Source organism: Hemiscyllium ocellatum, chromosome 25 (genome assembly GCF_020745735.1).
Source record: "Hemiscyllium ocellatum isolate sHemOce1 chromosome 25, sHemOce1.pat.X.cur, whole genome shotgun sequence".
NCBI lineage: Eukaryota > Metazoa > Chordata > Chondrichthyes > Orectolobiformes > Hemiscylliidae > Hemiscyllium > Hemiscyllium ocellatum.
The window spans coordinates 8,427,744-8,454,088 of NC_083425.1; the positions used below are offsets into that span (position 1 = coordinate 8,427,744).

General features: G+C 41.5%; 1 protein-coding gene across 6 annotated transcripts in view; it reads right to left on the reverse strand.

The window, feature by feature from the left end:
• helz (helicase with zinc finger) overlaps positions 1 to 26,345 on the reverse strand; it is a 293,579-nt gene that overhangs the window by 231,091 nt on the left and 36,143 nt on the right. For 5 of the 6 annotated variants that reach the window (XM_060844736.1, XM_060844735.1, XM_060844734.1 and 2 more), the window contains exons 2-5: positions 17,589 to 17,810; positions 7,339 to 7,375; positions 5,327 to 5,451; positions 1,659 to 1,715 (exon numbers count right to left, since the gene is read on the reverse strand). In XM_060844736.1, coding sequence (XP_060700719.1) covers positions 1,659 to 1,715; positions 5,327 to 5,451; positions 7,339 to 7,375; positions 17,589 to 17,792 — 423 coding nt within the window. In that variant the 5' untranslated portion in view covers positions 17,793 to 17,810. Of the gene's footprint in view, positions 1 to 1,658; positions 1,716 to 5,326; positions 5,452 to 7,338; positions 7,376 to 17,588; positions 17,811 to 26,345 lie in introns of those variants that run through there. The other variant, XM_060844738.1, reaches the window with a different exon arrangement.

The window sequence follows — 26,345 nt, forward strand, 5'->3', positions numbered from 1 at the left end:
AAAGGAAAGTGGACATATGGATAAACTCTTTCCACTGCTTGTGCGATTCTAGAGCTCGGGGACATGGTCTGGGAATTCGGACCAGACCATTCAGAAGAAATATTAGGAAGCACTTCTACACACACACGGCGTAGATGTTTAGAAGTCTCTCCTACAAATGGCAGTGGATGCAGGATCAGTTCTTATTTTTAAATGTGAGATTGATAATGTTTTGTGAAGCAAAGGGTATAAAGGAATATTGGCCAAAGGCAGGCACATGAAGTTAGGCCACAGATCAGTCACGGTCTCACTGAATGGTAGAACAGGGTAGTGGGCGGCACGGTGGTTAGCACTGCTGCCTCACAGCACCAGAGATCCGGGTTCAATTCCCGCCTCACGCGACTGTGTGGAGTTTGCACGTTCTCCCCGTGTCTGCGTGGGTTTCCTCCGGGTGCTCCGGTTTCCTCCCACAGTCCAAAGATGTGCAGGTCAGGTGAATTGGCCATGCTAAATTGCCCGTAGTGTTAGCTAAGGGGTAAATGTAGGTGTATGGGTGGGTTGCGCTTCGGCGGGTCGGTGTGGACTTGTTGGGCTGAAGGGCCTGTTTCCACACTGTAAATAACCTAATCTAAAACAAAACAGGCTTAATGGTTGAATGGTCTAATGTAACTAATGTACAGTGATGAAGAACAAATCTTCAACAGTTTTAAAAGGCAGCATTCAAGAAGAGTCTAGCATAGTCTTGATCACTGCCAGCACAAAAGCTTTATTGGTCAATAGGATTTTGACCAAAACTTCCCAAATTACCCATTACAGTGATTTCTGCAAATTTGCCACAAGCTAGATGTTGATATGGTGAGGTGATAATGGAAACAAAAGGAATTACCTTTGTACAGATGGTGAGTGCCCCCAGAAAAGAGACAAATGGTGATAAAGGAGAGATGAAGAAATTAATTTCAGAGCAGGACCTCTGTCGTCCATCTTGGTCACAACCAAAGTGCTCCCTAACCCAACCCCCCTTCAAATGTTTTCTTCACTAACAGGAATTGGCTGCAGACAACACAAGGCAAAACAGACAATGACAGCAATTCCCAGATCAAATGTAAAGCAATAACACAGCACTCACTACTTTCTTTACATTAGTTCTAATTTTACATTGACTAATGAGAACATTTGACTGTGTGTAACAGAAACTTTTACTTAGTAACAAATATACCGGAACGTACAAGAACAGTCCAAGGTAATTTCACATTAATTTTATGTTGCTCTGTATTGATTCAAGATCAGGAATTTTCCATTTGCAAAACTGGAGGAATATAGCCATGTCATGTTGGTAACTCTGGGAATATCATGCTGGTTATTTGAAATTAATTATTAGTAAAACTTCAAAACATCGAACTTTTTAAGAGAACATTCATTTCAAGGGTTGTGCAGCTGTGCAAATTGAGTGGTGTCATAAAAGGTAACATCTTCAGCAATTCGTTGTGAATAGCAATTTGCAAATGTTGTCACATGCACAGTAGAGGGAAAAAAAACGGAGAAGATAGTTGAGAGTTATAGCCGTGCAGTGATCAAATCTAATATGAAGGGCATGAAAAGCAAGCAGCACAATCTGTGACACAAGTTAATTTATTTGAAAAAAAAAGACCCCTTATTACTGCTTTGAACAGATTACTCACCTCCATTTCTTCAAGAAGCATTTTGAGCCTGGTTACATCTTTTGTTATCATCCCATTCTAGAAAAAAAACGTGTAAAGCTGTACCAATTTGATAGCAAATATTTATGAAATGTAGATTTACTCTCTGACAGGAATAAATTTTAACTATAGTTTAGAATGGTTATGGGTGATTTTTGCATGCAATGTGAAACCTTTCTGGAACTAAAGTGCACAAAAAACTCCTCTTCCTCAATTACATAATTACATACATGAATGATGCTATATTCTCAATTTAAGGGCATTTTATTAAAAATAAAATTTCTGATGGCATTCTCTAACAATACCCATAATGACCCTGAATAGTATATTAAAGAACTTGATCAAACCAAAAATAACAGTTGTGGCTTCGTGGTTCATGTTTGACCCATTATTAAGTCCAATTGTTTTTGTGGATCCGTTAATCCCACTGAGGAATGCTTGAGGTACTCATTAGCTCTGTCACTTCAGTCACTTTTGTATTTGTGTATGCAAGCAGTTTGAATTTTTAAAAATTCATTCACCAAGGATGTGGACATCATTGGTCGGGCCAGCATTTATTGCCGGTTCCCAATTGCCCAGAGGGCAGCTGAGAGTCAATCTCATTGCTGTGGCTTTTGCCACAATATTGCTCATTGTCAAACTCATGAAAATACAGTAGGTAACCTCAAACAAAATCATTATTTTACTGCAGAGTGCTACTTGTAACAAAATGGTCATGGATGGTTATGATAGCAAAAAGGCTAAGATAGCAAACAAATCTATGCCTCATTAGTAAATTTTAACCATATCCTTCTTTGAACTATTCTTCCGCAAATATGAACATACCTGCTCACATTGTGTTATGAGATGATGTCAACTTATCTGGATAAGTACACAGAAGGCCATTTAGCCTGCCATATCCATCCCCGTTCTTTCCAAGAGCAACTCAACTGGTCCAACTTCCCTTCCTTTACCTTGGATTGCTGAAAATGTTTCACCTTACGTAGAATCATAGAATCCCTACACTGTGGAAGCAGGCTAATCGGCCCATCAAGCACACACCCACCCTCCAAAGAGCATCCCATCCAGACCCACCACCCTACCCATCCCTGTAACCTTGTATTTTCCATGGCTAACCCATGTAGCCTGCACATCCTTGGACACTATAGGCTTAACATGCACGTCTTTGGACAATGGGAGGAAACTGCAGACCACAGAGTAAACCCACGCAGACACAGGGAGAATGTGTAAACACCAAATAGAGAATCACCCCAGGGTAAAATCAAACCCAGGTCCCTGGCGCTGTCAGGCAGATTCACTGACCCAAGTCACCACATTTTGATAAATTATCCAATAACCTGCTGAAAGTCTAAACTGAATCTGCCTCTAACACATTCTCAGGCAGTACATTACATAACAACTCACTACATTACAAAATAAAAATCAGTACAGAAATTCCCTGCTCTTTGCAGATTTGAGCAATTTGTTTTAACATCATGGAGACAATAGACAGTGCATACCCCTTTAAAGTGATGGTTTTCACTGAAAAGTTGCTGGTGCATGGGCACTGATGATAAGCTGACTTCTGAGTGTTCCACAGACAGTGGAAATGAAATATTGAGAGTCAAGGCAAGAGGAAAGAGATCAAAAATACTCCTGTTACACAGAAGAGAGTAATGTAAACAAAATTTACTGAATGAAGAGAACACTGGATTTTAACAGAGATGGGATGTGATTCAGAAGCAAATTACTTTGGAAGAAAGTAATTTTATTTCAGGAAATACTAGTCAATGTTAGACAGTATATTTGGAGTGCCTTGGTAGGGGGTAGTTATTACTTCCATGTTTAAACAGGAGGTGGGGAGATGATAATACATTTGCATTCATGTAACAATGTATAGACATACTCTCTAGCATTGGTTCACCTGAAATTAAAAATACTATGTAAACTGAATAATATTGTTTTTAACAATTCTTTCATAGAATGTAGTTATTCCTGGTCAGGCCACTATTTATTATCCATTGCTAATTGTCCTTGAATGAGGTAGTGAGCCACCTCCTTGAACTGCTGCAGTCCATGTCTTCTATAAAAGAGATTTAATCATTTTCGATGACAGAAAAATTGTCAAGCATTAATTCAGATTCATGCAACTTTTCATTTATATTTAGTAATTTTATAAGTTATTTCAGCTGGGAATACACAACAGTGAACATAAACAGTACAGAATTTGAATTTGTGCATGGGTTCTTTATGGCATTCCTTGTCAAGAAAAACAAAATTCTCGTTTTAACATCATTCACTTAAAGTTGTTTCACTTAAATCTGCAATTTTAAAGGACATGACTAGCAAATTAAGTGAAGAATTACTCCACTTATTGTGCTATAGGACAGAAGAAATCCAGGACAACATTTTGGCCACTGACTACATGCTTTTCTACAGAGTAATCAAATGTAACAAAATTAATTTTGCACATAAATTCTGATAAGCACAGACGAAATGTTTTTGCATTGTGTTTGCAATCATATTACTCTCACAGTTCGTTGATCACAGGCCTCAAGACCACATAACAAAAACATGAATGCATGGTGGAAATAATACGGCTTGCTATTAGAATTCAGCTTGAACAATAAAGCATGTGCTTTTTATTTTTAAAAGAGAATCTGTTAAGGGTTTGTTAGAAAATATATTGATTAATTAAGCTTATTGTGGCTGTACATCTGCTGGAAGCAGCATATGTTTATGGATTAAAACAATCTACCTGATCTTGGTCCCCAGGCGTTGTGTGTGCTGAGGGAAAAAAACAAGAACTACCTGCTTGAATTAGCTAAAATGTTCCATTGGTTGGAATAGTTCTCCTTGTTTTGTCATACTGGTCTGCAGTTTTTATCTAGGAGATAGTTTGATTGCTCAAGAGGTATGTGGGCAAGTAATCCTTCAAAATGGGGCTACAGTCAATATCATATTTCGCTACTTTCAGGTGAAGTGCAAATGCTGATTTCCCAGCGTGTCTGTTGGGCAGAGTAAAACTTTATCACAGTGGTATGAAGTGATCATTCATACAGCTGTCAAAGACGGCTGTGCATATCTGTGTTACATGCAACAGTCCTTCTCTCTTTAAAAAAGGACCCAAGATGCTGGAATTGATTGCACATGGTTTGCCAGATCAAACAGACTTTTGTCATCTCCTGAGCTACCATCCAAATTTACCTAATGTGTAGCAATCAGAATACAAATGTACGGTTGCCATAAACCGTCCAACAGTCATTCAAGAAAAGTGGTGAATTTGTGGAGCATACATTATTATATTTGCCTTTTTAGGTCTAAACCTTTTATCAATATTGAAGTCATTGGATCCTCTGCACACTGCAGTGTTAAATGGCAAAGTTTGAGATTTTTTACAAAAATCACATTATATCAGTTAGGCTAACAGGCGAGTTTAAAAAAAAGTCCCCAAATCACATTTGCACACCTCCAGCAACTAGCTCTAACATAAGTCAAAGAGAGTTCTGGAAATTATAATACATGGCACAGGACAGGAGAACAAAAAAAACTCCAGAAGTTGAAACGGGGCAGCTCATCATTTCACTACCACTTAACTTGTTCAACATAAATACAAGAAATTTCTGCTAAATCATATGAGGGGGAAATAAAAATTATAACACACAACCTACCAAAGATTCCCCCATCAAGGATTTTGATAAAATGCTGGACACTGCTTGTAACTTCCCCTCCACGTACATGCAGCGAAACACTGCTTGCAGTGTGCCGTCTCCCTTGGCCAGTCTCTCTGCCAACACTGTAGACACAGAAATATAAACCTTTCTTTACTTCACAGACTTCACTCCCAAAGTCTGTCAACAAAAGTTAAGAATTGAAATCCCAGGAGATTAATTATGTCAGCTGTGTATTTATAAACTTCTGTCTTGTGTCTTGTACAGTGTTAAGGTGTGAGATCAGAAAATATATGCTGGAGGATTTGCTCAGAAATCTTAGTAATCCCTAGTAAATTCTAAGATGAAGCCATAAGAAAAAAGGCATTTGCAGACTGGGTTACATAACCATAGGCATTGATTAACAGGACTTGTAGTGCTGCTGCTTAAAGCAGAAAAAACAAGTTCATCAAAAATCAACGATTTCATTAGTCAGCTTAAAATAGTAAAGAACATGAGGATTTTGTTCATTAAGATGGAAATTGTTACAAGAGTATTGAGGGATAAGATGGTCAAATGGAATTCATGTACTGATTGGACATGATCTAAAAAGGCAGCCAAGGCTAATGGCCTTGAATGGCTTATAGTTCTCACGCTGGGCAGGTTTTCCTTGAAATAGCAGATCTTACGATGACTCAACTGAGAATACCCAAAATTGTCACAGGAATTGGAAGAACTGATCGAGACAGATTAGTCACATTTCAGGAGGAGTTGCATTGAGGAATACATACGTTTCACCTTAACGGTAATGGAATAACTTTCAGGGAAATTAATTAAAATATTTATTATATATAAGCTGAACAGAATGGCATCCATTTCCAAAGAAAAGGCAGCAAAGGTTAATGTAAGAAGTCATGATATTAGGACCAGTTTGTGGAATGGTACATGAGAAAGAGTTGGTCACATTTCAGTGAAATCCATTGCATTTCCTGATAATAGCATTCTGCACAAGCTTTAGGCTTCCTTCTTCAAAACTTGACTAGAGGTTATAAATCTTATCAACTATACTATCTGCTTGCTGTACGTAGAGTGGGAAAAGAACAGATCAGAAACTAAATTGCAGATAGTTGAAATGTAGTAAATGTCTGAATATTCTAGTGTTGGAATTTTACTTATGCCACTAAAATTTTGACAAGCATCTGAATAGGGTACAAGAGAATAAAAGCATCCTTAGATGGTACGCCAGTTCGGTTTTCTGTCTGTGTTAGTAGAACAGAGTTCAACCAAAAGCTAGAGACAGGTGCATGGCAATAAGAGGAAGAGGCAGTGTGGGAGAAATGATGGAGCAGTGACCCACTTGACCAGGTTGGGGCTGGTGGTATTGGTTTGCATGACAGATAGAGTGATAGTGGCACAAACACAGGAGTGGGGAAGCAATGGTATGAATGACTTGTGTGAACAGCAGTGGACAAAAGCAATAAGAGGGCAGGAGTTAGGGAAACAGTTGCAGAATCATTGCATCCGAATTGTACCCCACTGACTCCAGAATGTGGATGTTTAAGGAAATCCTAAATGTGGTTCAGGTGCAATATTCTCAACAGTAAAACAGCCTATCAACTTCTCATGAAGAAGAATGGTCAATTCAGCAAGAGCCAAGAATGCCCACAAATCATACTCCTGAGCTAGCTAGCAGGATGGGAAATTATGAAGAAAATAAAAACAGGCCTCTTTCACCATGAGAACAAGCTTACTTTTAATTGGCACTCAGATGAGGCATGGTAAAAAGCGTTGGTCTACATTAACATCTAAACTGTTTCAATTTTAACATTTGTCTTTGGCAATTAATTTAGCAATTGTTCCATACAATTAAACACCAAAATGGATAGTTTCTACTAGTATTGATTAAAGTTTAGTGAGTGATGAATGGCAGACAATTCACTGGTGCATAAATATCCATTAACACCCGCAACCCACTGCCCAAAGCTCCAAATCAGCAGAACAGTGAATTTAAATAAAATGATTGTAATACATACCAATTTTACAGTCTCCATCAGCCTGGTCATAGTTTTTCTGCAACAGAGAGAACAAGGTAATTTTTGACAAATTATATAAAGTCGTTACTGCTTTTCCCAAAATAACTTATAGTCCAACAAATCTTACCATCTGCAGACAGCTCAATAAAATATTACTTAATTGTAATTTACAGGCCAAGTAATCTTTACATTTTAAATTAAATAATTCTCACTTATTTCTGGTCTGGTTATAATACTTCTTTTTAAACAATATTTCTGTGGGAAAAAGATCTTTCATTGCATTCTACTATACTCTAGACAAAAGCAGCTTATTTAGCCACGTGGTTATGCACTGACAGAACAGCTTCACATTTACAGCAAAGTGCAGTTCCCAAATCTGATGGAGAAGCTTCTGAGATTCTGCTATAGCACAAGGAAAGGCAATTTCCTTAACACCTTCACTCGGAAGTACTTAACAAACATTTGGAAATAACGACGGAATCTCTTCTCCAAACTATGCAGAAACAGTATAAAATTATTACGTTTTGCAGTTGGTTTCTTCACACCACATTAACTAATGAATGTTGAAATAATCGTCACTTCAAGAACAAGCTGATAGTAAATTACAACTAAATTGATGATTAACTTGCAAATATAATGACAGTAAAAAACATAATCTATATGTACATTGGGCTGTCTTAATAATCCTGACTCTTGATGATCAACTGTTTGATCTCCTCAGCCAAGAACACTGGCAAACATTGCACAGTTTTCTACATTTATTCATGGAGTGTTGGCATCACTGGCTGCTTTATCCTGTGTGGTGTCAAGCTTCTTGAGTGTTGTTAGGTCACACGGACAAATGGGAAGTTTTCTTTCACATTCCTGACTCATGCCTTATTAATGTAGGATCGGCAATGGGGAGACAGGAGGCAAGTTACTTGCCATAGATTTTTCAGCCTCTGACTTGTTCTTGCAGCCATAGCATTTACATGGTTGGTTTAGTTGAGGATCTTGTCAAGAGGAACCCCTTATATGCAGCATTAAGCAATGGCAATGCTGTATACCATAAGGAAATGGTTAGATTCCGTGCACTTTAAATTGGAAATGGCTATTTAACTGTTCTCTGACAAAACTGAATTACCATTTATCATCCTAAATGCTATCCAAGTCTTTTCGCATTTAGAAACAAATTGCTTAGTGTCAAAAGATTTGCAAATGGTACTGAACACTGTTCATCAGTGAACCAGCATTCCCACTTATGTTTTTTTCCCATATGGACCTCCAAAGTCCATACAACAGTGACTTCCTGAACCAGGAGCCAATCTGTTGGAGCAATCAATGTGCACACAGAATGCAAGTATGTTAAGGGTGCACGACTTAGAGGGACACTGTAACTAACATCCAACTTCTGATCTTCGAGTGGAGGTGAAAGTCTTTCAAGAAGCAGCTAAAGATGATTTTGTGAAGACAGTACTCTGAATAGCTCCTGAAGTGATGCCCTGGGGCTAAGATAATTGACCTGCAGCAATCCCAACCAACTTCATGGACACCAGGTGTGATTCCAACCTGCAAAGAGATCCTGTCCACAATTCCCATCTATTTTCCTAAGGACATTAAAGTATCTTCCACCACATACTGCTTTGCTGTTAAGGACATTAACGCTTACTTCACATCTGAAATTCAGCATTATTAACCACGTTTAGATAAAGGCAGTACTAAAACCCGGAACCTAAATTGGGTATCAGCAAACAGGTTATTGCTGACTAACTGCCATGATTATCTCGCCAGTGCACTGGACATCCAGGTAACTAGTGGGGACCAATGAAAGTTAGGGGGAATTGGAAGACAAAAACAAATGAAGTGCCTGATGATGGCCTCAAAACTATTTTTGATTGTTGCAAAATGACATGTGGTTTCACTGATTTTGGAAATAAATTTGGCATCCTTTCCTGGTCTGGTCAGACCTACTGCAAAATGCCCTCTGAAACTGCCAATCAATCCATTCAAGCTGCTACAAAGTCTCACAAGTACAAAAACATTCACATGGCACTGACCTAGGCATCAGAAACTATAACAGCAAACTCAAACCCGTTAACCCTACAAAGTCCTCTCGACTAAAATCTGGGAGCCAATGCCAAAACTATCTTGTAGAAGAGTCAAGCATTGTCATGCTCACAGAACTGCACCTAACAGTTCTGGACAACAGCACCATCATCCCTGAATATCATTACTATCATTCCAACAGAAGTAGCAACATGATAGGATACAATTAGAAGAGAGTTACTCTGCGGTCCTGAATGCCGACATGAAGTCTCATGGCATCACCTCAAACATGGGCAAGGAACATTTACTGCATACCCTTTCAGTTGATGAATCACTATTCCTCCATGTTAAGCACCAGTTGATGGAAGCACTGAGGGTGGCAAGTGTGGATAATATATTCTTGTGGGGGACTTCAACATTTACCACCAAGAATGGCTTGGCAGCATCAGCTATTAGGAGAAAGTGAGGTCTGCAGATGCTGGAGATCAGAGCTGAAAATGTGCCGCTGGACAAGCGCAGCAGGTCAGGCAGCATCCAAGGAGCAGGAGAGTCAATGCCTTGGGCATGAGCCCAATCCTGAAGAAGGGCTCATGCCCGAGGCGTCAATTAGATTAGATTAGATTAGATTACTTACAGTGTGGAAACAGGCCCTTCGGCCCAACAAGTCCACACCGACCCGCCGAAGCGCAACCCACCCATACCCCTACATTTAACCCTTACCTAACACTACGGGCAATTTAGCATGGCCAATTCACCTGACCCGCACATCTTTGGACTGTGGGAGGAAACCAGAGCACCCGGAGGAAACCCACGCAGACACGGGGAGAACGTGCAAACTCCACACAGTCTGTCGCCTGAGTCGGGAATTCTCCTGCTCCTTGGATGCTGCCTGACCTGCTGCACTTTTCCAGCGGCACATTTTCAGCATCAGCTATTACCAAGCTGATCGAGTCCTAAAGAACAGAGCTGCCAAACTGGGTCTGCTGCAGGTGAGGAAGGAACCAACAAGTGGGGAATAATATTCTTAACCGCATCTCTCACATATGACTGCCACTGGCTCATATTTCAGGATAGAACCAATAGGATTGCCACAGCAGAATCCCTGTGGTGACATCACAATGAGGATATCCTTCATTGTGCTGTGGTACTACCATTATGGTAAATGGTACAGATCCAGCAACAGAATACATCAATGAGGTGCTGGGGTCATCAGCAGCAGCAGTAAAATTGTACTCCAACACAACCTGCAACCTCACCGCCCAGCATACTCATTCTACCATTACCATTAACTTTCGTTCAAAGAACAGTGAAAGAGCAAATGTCAGGAACAGCATCAGACATATCTAAAAAAAAGTATCAAACTTGAGAAGCAACAACAGAGGCCTCCTTATCTGGCAAACAACAAAGTAAGTGATAAACAAAGATCAGTCATTCAACAACAAACGGATCAGATTGCAGATTTACAATCCCATCATGAATGGTGGTGGACAATTAAACAACTCACTGGAGGAGGTAACTCCACAAATATCCCAATCCTCAATGACAGGAGGGCCCAACACATCAGTGCAAAAGGCTGAAGCATTTGTAACCATTTTCAGCTCGGAGTGCAAAGTGAATCTCAGCTACTTTGAGGTCCCAACATCCCAGACACCAGTTTTCCTTCAATTTCATTATTTCCTGGTATCAAGAAACAGCTCAAGACACTGGACTCTACAAAGTCCACAGCCTCCGATAAGATTCCAGCAACTGTATTGAGGACCAGAGCTGCAGAACCTGCCAAGCCCCTTGTCAAGCTGTTCCAATGCAGCTACAATAACTGACATCAAACCCACAACATGAAGTATTTTCCAGAAATGTCCTGGCATCATTTTCTGATCTCTGACCTGTCGTGTTGGCATCGTCAGCAAACTTGCAGATGGTGTTCATACGGAATTTGGCTACACAGTCGTGGGTGCACAGGGAGTACAATAGGAGGGTGAGAAAGCATCTTTGTGGGTGTCAGTGTTGAGGATTATCATGGAGGAGGTGCTTTTATCCATCTTCACTGATTGCAGTCTGTGGGTTAGGAAACTGAAAATCCAGTTGCAGAGGACAGAGCCAGGACCTAAGTCGCAGAGTATTGAGATTAGGTCGGTTGGTATTATATTGTTAAAGCCAGACCTACAGTCAATGACTAGGAGCCTGATGTAGTTGGCTTTGTATCCAGATGTTCCAGGGATGACTGTCGAGCTCGAGAAATGACATCTAATGTGGACCTGTTTCGTTGGTAGGTAAATTGCAGGGGATTGAGGCAGGCTGGGAGGCTACAGTTGACGTGGGCCACGACCAGCCTCTCAAAGCACTTCATGATTATGGAGGTCAGAGCCACTAGGCGGTAGTCATTGAGGCATGTCACATGCGCTTTCTTTAGTACTGGGATGAATGTGGACTTCTTGAAGCAGGTGGGGACGTCTGATTGTGGAGAGGAGAGGAAGAAGAAAGATGTCAGCAAATTCCTCTGCCAGCTGTTTCAAACAGGATCGGAGCACATGGCTGGGGACTTTGTCTAGGCCAGTCACTTTCCTCAGGTTTACTCTCAAGAAGAGTGAGCTGACATCTGCAGCACTGACAGAAGGAACGGGTGTGTCTGGGGCCATCGGAGCAAGTGACACCATGCCACCAGCATTCTGTTCAAACTGATCATAAAAAGTATTCAGCACATCAAAGAAGGATGTGTTTTTGTTGGTTACTTAGTTCTTTAGTGCATATTTAAAAATCTAATTATGAATATTCAAACATTTGTTGCAAACAACAGGACAAATCCAACATGGTCAACTACCACCACGTCAGTCTACTCTTGCCCATCAGTGAACTGTGGGAAGACATCGACAGTGGTATGAGACCTGCTCAGCAATAACCTGCTGAGTGATGCTCACTTTGAGTTCAGCCAGAACCACTCAATTCCTGACTACCTTACAGTCTTGGACCAACATGGTCAAAAAATAGAGGTGAACTCCAGACCTGATGTAAGCACAAATACCCTCGAAATTAAGGCTGCATTTGACCAGTAGACATCAAGGAACCAGAGGAATACTAGAGTCAATAGTAATCAGGTAGAAAACTCTCTACCAGTTGGATTCATGCCCAGCATAATGGAAAATAGTTGTGTTATCATTTGAGCTCCTCAGGGTAGATATCCTCTAATCATCCTGCTCAGATCTGTTATTACATCCTTCTAGAGCAAGTGGGACTTGAACCCAGAACTCTTGACTCAGAGGTAGGGACATGCCACTGTGCCACAAGAACCTCAAGTTCCCAACCATCTTCAGTGACTTCATCAACTGCCATTCCTGCATCATATCAAGTCAGAAGAAAAAATGCATAAGGTAGATAAATCCCCAGGACCTGATCAGGTGTACCCTAGAACTTTGTGGGAAGCGAGGGAAGTTGGACCCCTTGCTGAGATATTTGTACCATCAATAGCCACAGGTGAGACGCTAGAAGACAGGAGGTTGGCTCACATGGTGCCACAATTTAAGAAAGGTGATAGGAAAGCCAGGGAACTATAGACCTGTAAGCCTGACATCAGTGGTGTGCAAGTTGATGGAGGTGATCTGGAGGGACAGGATTTACACTTATTTGGAAAGGCAAGGACAAATTGGGGATTGTCTACATGATTTTGTGCATGGTAAATCGTGTCTCATTAACTTGATAGAGCTTTTTTTTAAGAAGTAACGAAGACAAAACTGTGGATGTGATCGATATGGATTTCAGTAAAGCGTTTCGACAAAATTCTGCATGATAGACTGATTAACAAGATTAGATCACATGGAGAACAAACTACTTGGATACACAACTGGTTCGAAGGTAGGAGACAGAGGGTGGTGGGGGATGGTTGCTTTTCAGACTGGAGGCCTGTGACCAGCAGTGTGCCACAAAGATCAGTGATGGATCCACTGCTTTTTGTCATTATTAAATGATCCGGATATGAACATAGGAGGTATGGTTACTAAGTTGGTAAATGGCACCAATATTGGAGATGTACTGGAAAGCCAAGAAGATTATCTCCGAGTACAATGGAATTTTTATCAAATGGGTCAATGGGTCGAGGAATTTATTTAGATAAACGTGAGGTGCTGCATTTTGGAAAAGCAAATCAGAGCAGGACTTATACACTTAGTAAGGTCTTGGGGAGCATTGCTGAACAAAGAGACCTTGGAGTGCAGGTTCATAGTTCCTTGAAAATAGAATCGGAGGTAGACAGGATAGTGAAGCCACCATTTAGTATGCTTGCGTTTATTGGCCAGTGCATTGAGTATAGCAATTGGGAGGTCATGTTGTGGCTATACAGGATATTGATTAGGCCACTTTTGGAATACTGCAAATAATTCTGCTCTCCCTACTATAGGAAGGACGTTGTGAAACTTGAAAGGATTCAGGAAAGATTTACAAGGATGTTGCCAAGGTTGGCGAATTTGAGCTATAGGGAAAGGCTGAATAAGCTGGGGCTGTTTTCCCTGGAGCGTCGGAGGTTGAGGGGTGACCTTACAGAAGTTTATAAAATCATGAGGGGCATGGATACGGTAAATAGACAAGATATTTTCCCCAGGGAAGGGGATCCAAAACAAGAGGGCTTAGGTTTAAGGTGAGAGGTGTAAGATTTAAAAAGGGACCAAAGAGACATCTTTATCACCCAGAAGGTGGTTTTTTTTTCATTCACTAGACGAAGGCGTCACTGACATTTATTGCTTACCACTAATTGCCCAGAGGGCATTTAAGAGCCAACCACATTGATGTGGGTCTGAAGTCACATGTAGGACAGACCAGATAAGGATGGCAATTTCCTTCCCTAAAGGACATTAATGAACCAGACGCATTTTTCCAACAATCGACAATGGATTCATGGTCATCGTTAGATACCAGATACTCACTCAATTCAAATTCCACCATTTGTTGTGGCGGGATTCAAACCCGGGTCCCTAGAATGTCATCTGGATCTCTGGATTGATAGTCCAGTGATAATACCATGGGGGCCATTGCCCCCCTGGGGAATTATAGAATAAGCTACCAGAGGAAGTGGTGGAGGCTGGTACAATTACAACATTTACAAGGCATGTGGATGAGTATATGAAAAGGATCATTTACAGGAACATAGGCCAAATGCTGACAAATGGGACTAGATTTATTTAGGATATTTGGTTGGTATGGATGAGTTTGACCACAGGGTCATGGATAGGGTGAAAAGACAAGATCTTTTCCCCAGGGTAGAGGATCGAAAATGCTGTACAGCTCTATGACTCTGAATGGGGATGTTCACAGATGACTGCATGATGTTCAACACTTATTCTTTTCTCCTTAGATACTAAAGCAGTTCTTATCCAAATGCTCCAAAAACTATACAATATCCAGGTTCAGGTTGATAAGTGGCAAGTAACATTCGTGTCACGTAAAGTTCCTGGGCAATGGCCATCTCTAACGAGAGTGTAACCATTGACCCTTGAGATTCAACAGCATTACCACCACTGAATCAATATCCTAGAGTTTATCATTGAGTAGAGGATGAATGGGACTCGTCATGTAAATACTATGGCTACTGGAGCAGGTCAGAGGCTAGGAATCCTTTGGTGAGTAGCTCTCCTCCTGACTCCACAAAGTCCATCATTTTTAGAGCACAAGAAGGATGTGCGATGAAACACGCCCCACCTGCCTGGGTGAGTGCAGCTCCAACAATACAAGTTTGATAAAAATACAGGACAAAGCAGGTTGCTTAAATGGCAAAATGACCACAAACATTGACCCTCCATGCCAGGGAAAAGACTTCAGAGCTCACAGGACCGGAACTGAAAAGCAAGTAAGTCAAACTGACTGACTAGACATGAAAGAAAAATTTCCCTGGATTTTGATCAGTTCCAAAGATGGGAAGTAAATGGAATATTTTGGTTACATGTTTTGAAATATTTCAAACAGTGTAAAGTTTAGATAGCTTGGTCTTTTTTGTTGTTTAAAACAAATCTGCAGACTTTGTGTCCTTATGTTACAATGAAAGACCACCACCTTAAATTAATTTTTAAAGTATGCTCCATCAAATGAAACTTTATTTTAAAATATTCAGCAGGAACATCAGTTGGGATCATAACATTCCCTAGGCAGCAAATTCCAAAACCATAGCCACTACCATATGGAAGTATAAGGGCAGCAGATTCATGGGCACCCCGCAACATGGATGTTTCTCTCCAAGCCACTCACCATTCTGACTTGGAAATATATCCTGATTCCATCAGCATTTTTGGGTTAAAATCCTGAAACTCCTTTCTCAACAGAATTGTGAAGCACCTGCATGGACTGCAGTGGTTGAAGGGTGCAGCTCACCAACACTTTTCAAGCGCAACAAAAAAAAAGCTTGCATCTTCAATTGTTTCACAGATGATGAACAACAGACTCATAGGATGGTAATCAGCTGGATTTGATTTGTCCTGTCTTTTGTGCACAGGACAAACCAAGACAATTTTCTACATAGTTGATAGAAGCCACGTTTTAGGCATACTGGAACAGCTAGGCTGGGGACCCAGACAGTTCTAAAACCAAAAGTGCTTAGAACTCATGTTGGAATGTTGTCAGGAAGCACAGCATTTGTAGTATTCCGCGTGTCTTCAGTCATTTCTTGATAGCATGTGAAATAAATTTGATTGGGTGAAGATTGGAATCCATGATGCTGAGTCCCTCAGGAGGCAGAGATGGATGATCCATTGCATTTCAGGATAATCCTGGTGGTCTTCTACAGTTAGTCATCTACCATTCCAGGAATCCAAAAGAAGGAATTCAGATAGAATAAACACAATGATGATAGGAAGTAGAAAAGCTGAAATGAATGTGGAAAGCAGAAGAAAAATATCCAAGAATCAAATCAAGATCTTAAAAAATATAGTAAGGAATGGGACCTTCATCCCTTTAAGTCTGCCCCATTCTACAGGATCATGGTCTCAGACCTCATCTCCCCTTTCATGCCAGGTCTTCATAGTCTTCAACTCATCAATACTTCAGAAATCCATCCACTTCCTCTTTAAATACTTAGCCACCATAATCCTCTGTAGTAGAGAATCCTAGATATTCATTACCTTGAAAGATGAAATTTCTTTGCATCTCAGTTTTATGAATGCCCCCTTATTCTCTCTGTTCCCAGTTGACATTTCCATCAGCAATATTATTGCAATGTCTACTTTGTCAAGCCCCTTCAGAACTTTGAATACTTCAATAAGATAACACCATATTCTTTTCAAATCTAACGTATAAAGACTTGCTTTCAAAAAATGCAGAATTGACAGCTAGTCTGAGCAAAGACCATGAAACACATTTCAATTGAATCAAAACACGACAAGTTCACTTATGCCCTTCAGGAAAGCAAATCTGTTGGCCTTCCTCATTCTGGCTGACTTGTGACACCAGACTCAAAGCAATTTAATTGTCTCTTAACTGCTCTCAAGGGCAATTAAGGATAGAAAAGAAATGATGGCCTGACTAGGGACACCAAAACCCATTGAAATAATTAACAAAATCTATGTTCATAGAGTACTCGTTCTACTTCAATACACTCTCCACATGAGCATCAGTTTGCACTGATTCATGAAACATTTTTAACACCAAAATAAAAAATATAAATTCCACATGGCACGTTTACCTTCTACTTTCTTTCATGGGTGCTACTGACAAAGCCAGTATTTGTTGCTCCAATAAAAGCACTAAACATTCATAACAGTTTGCGAATATCACTTCAAAATTGATGAATATCACATTCCTCACAACTGTGCTGAGACAGTGAAAGGATTTGAAGCTTTTTACATTGCACCTTATTTCAATAGCTGCCTTACCACGTGAGCTAAAGTTTTCTGGTATTGACAATGCTTTGCCATTAGAATTCAGACTAAATGGTCAGTAGTGCTTGAAGTTTAGAAACATTTTTTGGGCAGGTAATAATTTTCTGGTTTCCTGATGCCATTTCAGCGCTTGGCGAGTTCAACAATGCATCCAAAAGTATATTCTAGTTTGTAAGCTAAACACACCTAAAACGCCATTCCAAAACAGTGTGGCCAATCAAGTGGTGCTCCAAGAAGATTTCACTTTTAAATACATAACATACATTCGCGTGACAAAAACTGGCCATGTCTATGAAGTGAACAACCCGCTTCCAGTGAGTCCATCCCTCCTTTTATCCTACACCGTACATTGCTAAAACAAAACACAATACTCACAAGTTGCAAGAAGCAGGCTATCCTGTAAAGAAGAGTTTCAATTCGAATACGATCTAGCTCCGGCTGGCATGATGCAGTGGTAATGGAAGGATTGCTAAGGGTAATGAGTGCTTCTGTACAGTACTTGGCTGCCAGCTCATATTCTTGCACTCTCAGGTATTCAAATGCTTGTTCACATGACTTATCCGGTCTCCTATATGCCATGACTCGGCAAACAAAAGCCTAGAAAAGAAATACAAAAACATCATTTATTATGCAACTTATTTGGTTTGCTGAGACGATACTGTTAAAGCTAATCAAAAAAGAATAAACAGAGGAAAATATTGCAGATGCTAGAAATCTGGGAATCAAGAGAAAGCACTGGAGAAAATCAGCAGGTCTGACAGCATCTGTGGGGGGAGAAAACTGAAGTGATGTTTCGAGTCCAGTAGGACTCTTGTTCAGAAGATAGGTGATCATTTAGTACATGTACTTTTGGACAAGACTCCAACATTTTACGTTCCTAAGAATCCAGCAATGCATGCTTCAGACACATCCTAGTTTTGGAGGAACTTGTTTGAAAATGCAGTTTCAACTTTTTAAATGACATTATGTCAATTCTAGACTAGATGGGATTGAGGTGCTTAAGGAGGAGGCGTTAGCATTCCTGGAAAGTGTAAAAATAGCTTAGTCCCCTGGGCTGGATGGGATTTATCCGAGGATTCTCTGGGAAGCCAGGGAAGAGATCGCCGAGCCTTTAGTTTTGATCTTTATGTCATCATTGTCTACAGGAATAGTGCCAGAAGACTGGGGGATGGTAAATGTTCTCCTGTTCAAGAAGGGGAGTAGAGACAACCCTGGTCACTAGAGACCAGACAGTCTTATCTTGGTTGTGGGTGAAGTGTTAGAAAAGTTATGAGAGATAGGATTTATAATCATCTAGAAAGGAATAAGTTGATTAGGGATTTTCAACAGGGTTTTGTGAAGGGACATAAATAAGCTGCAGAGCTGGGCTGAGAGGTGGCAAATGGAGTTTAATGCGGAAAAGTGAGAGGTGGTTCACTTTGGAAGGAGAATGCAGGGCTAATGGTAAAATTCTTAGTGGTGTAGATGAGCAGAGAGATCGGCGTGTCCAGGTACACATATCCTTGAAAGTTACCACCCAGGTTAATGGGGTTGTTAAGAAGACACAGTGTGTTAGCTTTTATTGGGAGAAGGATTTAGTTTTGAAACCATGAGATCACGCTGTAGCTATGGAAAGTCTGGTGCAGCCGCACTTGGACTATTGCGTAGTTATGGTCACTGCATTATAGGAAAGATGTGGAAGCTTTGGAAAGGATTCAGAGGAGATTTACTAGGATCGTGGCTGGTAAGGAGGGAAGGTCTTACGAGGAAAGGTTGAGGGACTTGAGGGTGTTTTCATTAGAGAGAAGGTTGAAAGGTGATTTAATCGAGACATAGAAGATAATCAGAGGGATAGATCGGTTGGACAGTGAGAGCCCTTTTCCCCAGATAGTGATGGCTAGCACGAGGGGACACACCTTTAAATTGAGGGGTGTCAGATATAGGACAGATGTCAGAAGTAGTTTTTGTACTCAGAGTGGTTGAGGCGTGGAACATACTGCAACTGCAGTAGACGCGCCAACTTTAAGGGCATTTAAATGGTCATTGGATAGGCATGTGGATGAAAATAGAATCGTGTAGGTTAGATGGGCTTCAGATTGGTTCTACAGGTCGGCGCAACGTCGAGGGCCAAAGGGCCTGTACTGCACTGTAAGGTTCTATGTTTTAATTCAGACAGCACACGCTCACAGTCCACATCCGTGAAAAAAGATAAGCTTAAGAATAGCCACAGAACTGGTGGCCTTCCCATCAACTATCTCAATGATATTCATTGTCAAAGTTCACAACGAACAGCCGGTTAACAAAGATAAATATTACCCAACATGATCGACCAAATCATTTTAAGACTCTGACACCCCAATATAAAGATATTTTGGATCTGGGAAAAAGAGGGAAGAGCGAAAGCACATTTCAGAACTTGAACTTGAAACTACATTCCAGGAGCTAGATAGATTAGAGTGATGCTGGAATAGCACAGCAGTTCAGGCAGCATCCGAGAATCAGTAAAATCGACGTGCCATGATTCACGGCCTCTGGCAAGCGATGATCCCGACCTCCGGCGAGCGATGATTCGTGGCCTCCAGCAAGCAACGATCAGCGGCCTCCGGCAATCAATGATACCCAGCCTCTGGTGAGCAATGATTCGCAGCCTTCGGTAGGCAATGATCACCAGCCTCCAGCAAGTAATGATTCCCAGCCTTTGGCAAGCTACGTTTCCTATCCTGGCGCAGCTGCCTTCTGCTGTGGATGGCAACCTCCTGGCGTGGCACAGGTACATCGTCCTGCAGGGGCTCCCAGATGGCATGGCAGCCTCCTGCAGTGGCATCCTCTCATAGGGACCTTCTGGCATGGCTTGTCTTTGGCGCAGTATGGAGCCTGGGCCCAGCGCGAGCTGGAAGCCAAGTGTCATCATGGTCTGCTGGACTGAATTCTTTTCTAGAATGCTGGACATTTGTCTGTCACTAATCTTGTAACAAAAGAAGCTGTGTCTAGGTACTTCTGTATTCAAGTTGGTGCTGTAATTGGTGATGTATAAACTTTTCACTATACTCAATGAGTATATGTGACAATAAAGGCTATTCTATTCTATTCTTTTAAAAGAATTAACAAGATTAATATTTTATCAGGGAAAATAGCTTGGTTTCTTGTAAGATCTAATGAAAGCACAATAAACTGGGACAGACATTGCTGGACACTCAAAGTGAAAACACGATTTCGCAAATGCACAGAATGGAGGTATAGTGTGCAAGCACTCCGTTTAAGTCTAATCAAGCTTTTGATGATGGAACATAGCGGGAAATGCATTGACATGATAGTTCTATGCACCACTGTGCTTGTATGATGTCTCAACACCATCAGACAAATACATCAACAACAGAACCAGTGACAATAGACTCCATTAATATTGGAAAAAGGTAGAGCAAGTCGTTTTAAAAATGACAGAACTGTAACAAAAAAAATTGCAGTACTGTTATTCAAGGAACCAAGAGCACTGCGCCAGTACAATTATATTTCTGGTCATTTCGCTTGAAATGCTCAGTAGTCTTGCCTTCACCAATTCTTTTCAGCATTTCAGAAACCTCAAGTATGTCTCCCCATAATTTTCTTCTCCAGAAGCCAGAAAAATACCAGAACCCATATCCAGAGTTCAAAGGTTAGTTGAGTGAACAGCAACAACTATTCCACCTTAGAAGGCAAGATATTTCACCTTTATTTTTGTCCATTTTTGAAAAGGTTACTCGAGGGATAGTCATCAAAAACAAGATCCCATGCTAATTCGCTTTATTTATTTATTCTCAGGACAGGAGAACGAAATGTTTCTAAGAAATATTATGAAACTTCTTTTTGGGCCCTTGGGTTAGCTTTCACACACTGCTGGATTATTCATGTAACTTCACAGAAGAGGGACTGTAAGGAATGTGTAGAAAGTGAATTAACTTAACTTTTGAGAGCATGGGAGACTTTAGAAAGGACACGATTATTTCCCATTGTTTTGTTGGTCCACAGTCGGAAAGTACATAGGCTAACGTTCATGTCTTAGCTGTAGCATGCATTGAGATGGGGTCAGGTTTTCTGTCATGATGTCACATATCAGCAATCAGGTCCTAATAGTGACTTGCTTTATATCAGTGGATATAGGTAATCGTGCAACGTCTCATTTCCTGAAAAGGGTGTATTCCAAGGATTTTATCATACCGAGCTGTCTGAAAATGTAATAGAAAACTGTTCAAAAGTAACAGACCAGACTGTAGTTTACACTGCTGACATCAAAGAAAGATGACCACAACTATCAAGCAATGTCTGCAGTACCGATTTCCCCTTTCTCGACACCACCTTAAATCTCTCAAGTCAAGGATATGTCACCCATGAGCAGCAGCAACATCAGCAAGCAGGTAATGCTTAAGAATTTACAAATAATTAAATCCCTTCATTTCATACTTTATTTTTCACACCTTGAATAAAGTATAAATAAACTACAAAATGTCATGCCTCTAACATAAAAGAGAGTGTGCTTCACAACATTAACGAATTTAATTGATTTGACTGATTGTTGTCACATGTAGCTCAGTACAGTGAAAAGCTTTGTTTTGTGAGCAGTAGAGGTAGATCATAACTAACAAGGGCATATGGATCATGAGGTGCTTAGGCAGAGTGAGGCTTAAAGGTTACGGCTGCACAACAGTTGCACAAAGAGAGATCAACATTCTTTGAAATTAGAGGGATCCATTCATCAGTCTAATAACAGCAGGGAAGAAGCTGTTCTTGAACCAGTTGGTGCATGTGTTCAAGGTTCTGTATTTTCTGCCTGACTAAGAGTTTGGAAGAGAGCATTATTGGGATGGGAAGGGTCTTTGATGACGTTGGCAGATTTTCCGTGGCAACAAGAAGTGTAAATCAAGTCCATGGATGAAAGGTTGGCTTCTGTGACGGTCTGGGTTGTGCACATGGCCTTCTGTAGTTTCTTAAGGTCCTGGGCAGAGCAGTTACTGTACCAGGCCATTATATACCCAGATAGCATGCTTTCTCCGGTGCATCTGTAAATGTTGTGGGCATCCCCTTGTGGGCATGCTGAATTTCCTAGTCGCCTGAGGAAGAAGAGGTGTCGTTGTACCTGCTTGACCATCCTATCAATGTGAGAGGTCCAGGATATTGTTGATTGTCATCATTCTTAGCAACTTGATGCACTCAATCCTGTACAACAGAACACCGTTGATGCAGATAGGGGCATGTGTTCCTCTTTCTTTCCTGAAGTCAATGATAAGTTCCTTCCCTTTGCTGACACTGAGAGATCATTATCACTGCACAACACTACTAAGCACTCTAGCTCATTCCTGTATTCTGACTCATCATTTTCTGATATCTGACCTGCCGCGTTGGCATCGTCAGCAAACTTGCAGATGGTGTTCATACGGAATTTGGCTACACAGTCGTGGGTGCACAGGGAGTACAATAGGAGGGTGAAAAAGCATCTTTGTGGGTGTCAGTGTTGAGGATTATCATGGAGGAGGTGCTTTTATCCATCTTCACTGATTGCAGTCTGTGGGTTAGGAACTGTGATCCAGTTGTAGAGGACAGAGCCAGGACCTAAGCCACAGAGTATTGAGAGTAGGTTGATTGGGATTATATTGTTAAAGCCAGACCTACAGTCAATGACTAGGAGCCTGATGTAGTTGGCTTTGTATCCAGATGTTCCAGGGATGACTGTCGAGCTCGAGAAATGACATCTAATGTGGACCTGTTTCGTTGGTAGGTAAATTGCAGGGGATTGAGGCAGGCTGGGAGGCTACAGTTGACGTGGGCCACGACCAGCCTCTCAAAGCACTTCATGATTATGGAGGTCAGAGCCACTAGGCGGTAGTCATTGAGGCATGTCACATGCGCTTTCTTTAGTACTGGGATGAATGTGGACTTCTTGAAGCAGGTGGGGACGTCTGATTGTGGAGAGGAGAGGAAGAAGATGTCAGCAAATTCCTCTGCCAGCTGTTTCAAACAGGATTGGAGCACATGGCTGGGGACTTTGTCTAGGCCAGTCACTTTCCTCAGGTTTACTCTCAAGAAGAGTGAGCTGACATCTGCAGCACTGATAGAAGGAACAGGTGTGTCTGGGGCTGTCGGAGCAAGTGACACCATGCCACCAGCATTCTGTTCAAAATGATCATAAAAAGTATTCAGCACATCAAAGAAGGATGTGTTTTTGTTGGTTACTTAGTTTTTTAATACATATTTAAAAATCTAATTATGAATATTCAAACATTTTTCAAGGGCTTTTACAAACCTGCAGTGCTCGAGTAGAAGGTTTTATGAACTCATGATTGCAGCCTCACGGAACTTTGACTGCAGATTGTGGGATCGTGTTCAATAGTGACAGAGATTAGTGAGCGGTGAAAGTGGCCTCTTTATTGAACATCTGCAGTAGCACCGTTTGAGGCAGCGATGGAATCCAATAAAGGTTTACAATAGCCTCTTTTACACAGTTTTTATATACATAAAGTTTTAGCACTATGGTGTCACATTGTTGCGTCTAATGTACACAAATTTATGTGACATCTGTCTTGGAGAAGCAGATGGTTTAAGCACTTGCTAAATGCTATCTGTTACTCCTGATGGATTAAAATATCTGTCAGGTCTAAGCTTGCTTAACTAAGAGGTGCTAGTACTTTTATAAGAACAAGGAGCAGGAGGTGGAGCAGGCTTGAACGGCCAGATGACCATCATTCAGTAAAATCATGGCTGATCTTCTCATGGCCTCAGCTCCACTTACTCGCTTTCTCACCATAACTTTGAATTCCTTTGTTGATCAAAAAATTATTTATTTTAGCTTTAAAAACAGTTACTGCGTCAACTACCCCTCTGGGCAGGGAATTGCACTGACTCTCAACCCTCTGGGTGAAAAAGTTCTTTCTCAATTCAGTTCTAAATGTGCTCCCCCTAATTTTGAGTCTATGCCCCGTCCTAGTTTCACCTGCTAGTGCAAACATGCTCTCTATTTCTATCGTATCTACTCCCTTCACAATTTTGATAAGATTCCCTCTCATTCTTCTAAATTTGAATAAATATAATCCCAGCCTACTCAGTCTCTCCTCATAAGCCAACCCCCTCAAATCCAGAATTAACCTCGTGAACCTCCTCTCATGCCAGTACATCCTTTCTCAAATAAGGAGGCCAAAACTGCACACAGTATTCCAGGTGTAGCTTCACCAGCACCCTATACAGGTGCAACATTACCTCCCCGCTTTTAAACTGAATCTCTTTTAACAATGAACATTCCATTTGCCTTCCTAACTATGTGTTGCACCTCCAGACCATCCTTCTATAATTCATGCACAAGGACACCCAGGTCCCTCTGCATACCAGCATGCTGCAACTTTTTACCATTCAAATAATAATAATCCTTTTTACTGTTACTTCTACCAAAATGGATGACTTCACATTTATTAACATTGTATTCCATCTGCAAAACCATTGCACAAAGTATCTATGTTCCTCTGCAGACTTCACTCTGCCAGTCATCTTAGTGAGTTTTGAGATGATTTGTAGCTCAGGCAGAGGTCCTGGAAGTAGATCTGCTCGCTGAGCTGGAAAGTTCATTTCCAGAGGTTTCGTCACCCCACCAGGTAACATCTTCAGTGGGCCTCAGGCAAAGCGCTGCTAATAATTCCTGCTTTCTATTCATATGTTTGGGTTTCTTTGGGTTGGCAATGTCATTTCCAGTAAAGTCACATCCTGTTCTTTTTCTCAGGGGGTGGTAGATGGGATCTAACTCGATGTGTTTGTTGATAGAGTTCCGCTTGGAATGCCATGCTTCTCAGAATTCTCATGCGTGTCTTTGTTAGGTTTGTCCTAGGGTAGATGTGTTGTCCCAGTCAAAGTAGTGTCCTTCCTCATCCGTATGTAAGAATACTAGTGAGAGTTCTTCAAGGACCGCAGATTCCCCCCAGACAACCCAGATGGCCTCCTTCTTCAAGGACCGCAGATTCCCCCCAGACGTGATCGACGATGCCCTCCACCGCATCTCCTCCACTTCCCGCTCCTCCGCCCTTGAGCCCCGCTCCTCCAACCGCCACCAAGACAGAACCCCACTGGTTCTCACCTACCACCCCACCAACCTGCGCATACAACGTATTATCCGCCGCCATTTCCGCCACCTCCAAACGGACCCCACCACCAAGGATATATTTCCCTCCCCTCCCCTATCAGCATTCCGCAAGGACCACTCCCTTCGTGACTCCCTTGTCAGATCCACACCCCCCACCAACCCAACCTCCACCCCCGGCACCTTCCCCTGCAACCGCAGGAAATGTAAAACTTGCGTCCACACCTCCACACTCACTTCCCTCCAAGGCCCCAAGGGATCCTTCCATATCCGCCACAAGTTCACCTGTACCTCCACACACATCATCTATTGCATCCGCTGCACCCGATGTGGCCTCCTCTATATTGGTGAGACAGGCCGCTTACTTGCGGAACGCTTCAGAGAACACCTCTGGGCCGCCCGAACCAACCAACCCAATCACCCCGTGGCTCAACACTTTAACTCCCCCTCCCACTCCACCGAGGACATGCAGGTCCTTGGACTCCTCCACCGGCAGAACACAACTACACGACGGCTGGAGGAGGAGCGCCTCATCTTCCGCCTGGGAACCCTCCAACCACAAGGTATGAATTCAGATTTCTCCAGCTTCCTCATTTCCCCTCCCCCCACCTTGTCTCAGTCGGTTCCCTCAACTCAGCACCGCCCTCCTAACCTGCAATCCTCTTCCTGGCTAGTTTTTACAGACAACAAGCAAAACCAATGTAATTTACAAAATACTGTTACAAGAACTGTAACAAACACTACATTGGACAAACAGGCAGAAAACTTTGCATCTGATCATTCCTTTCAGGAGGATGCCTAACTATGATAATAATTAATTATTCCTGTCTTATTACGCAGGTCCAGATGTAGGATAGCTTGCTCCCTCATCAGATCCATTATATACTGTTCAAGAAAACTATCACGGATATACTCAACAAATTCCTCCTCACAGCTACCCTGACCGAGCTGATTCGACCACTCCACATGTAGATCAAAAATCCCCCGTGATAATTGCCCGACCAATTTTACAGGCATGAGTTATTTCTTTGGTTATTGCTCACTTCAACGTGATGTTATTA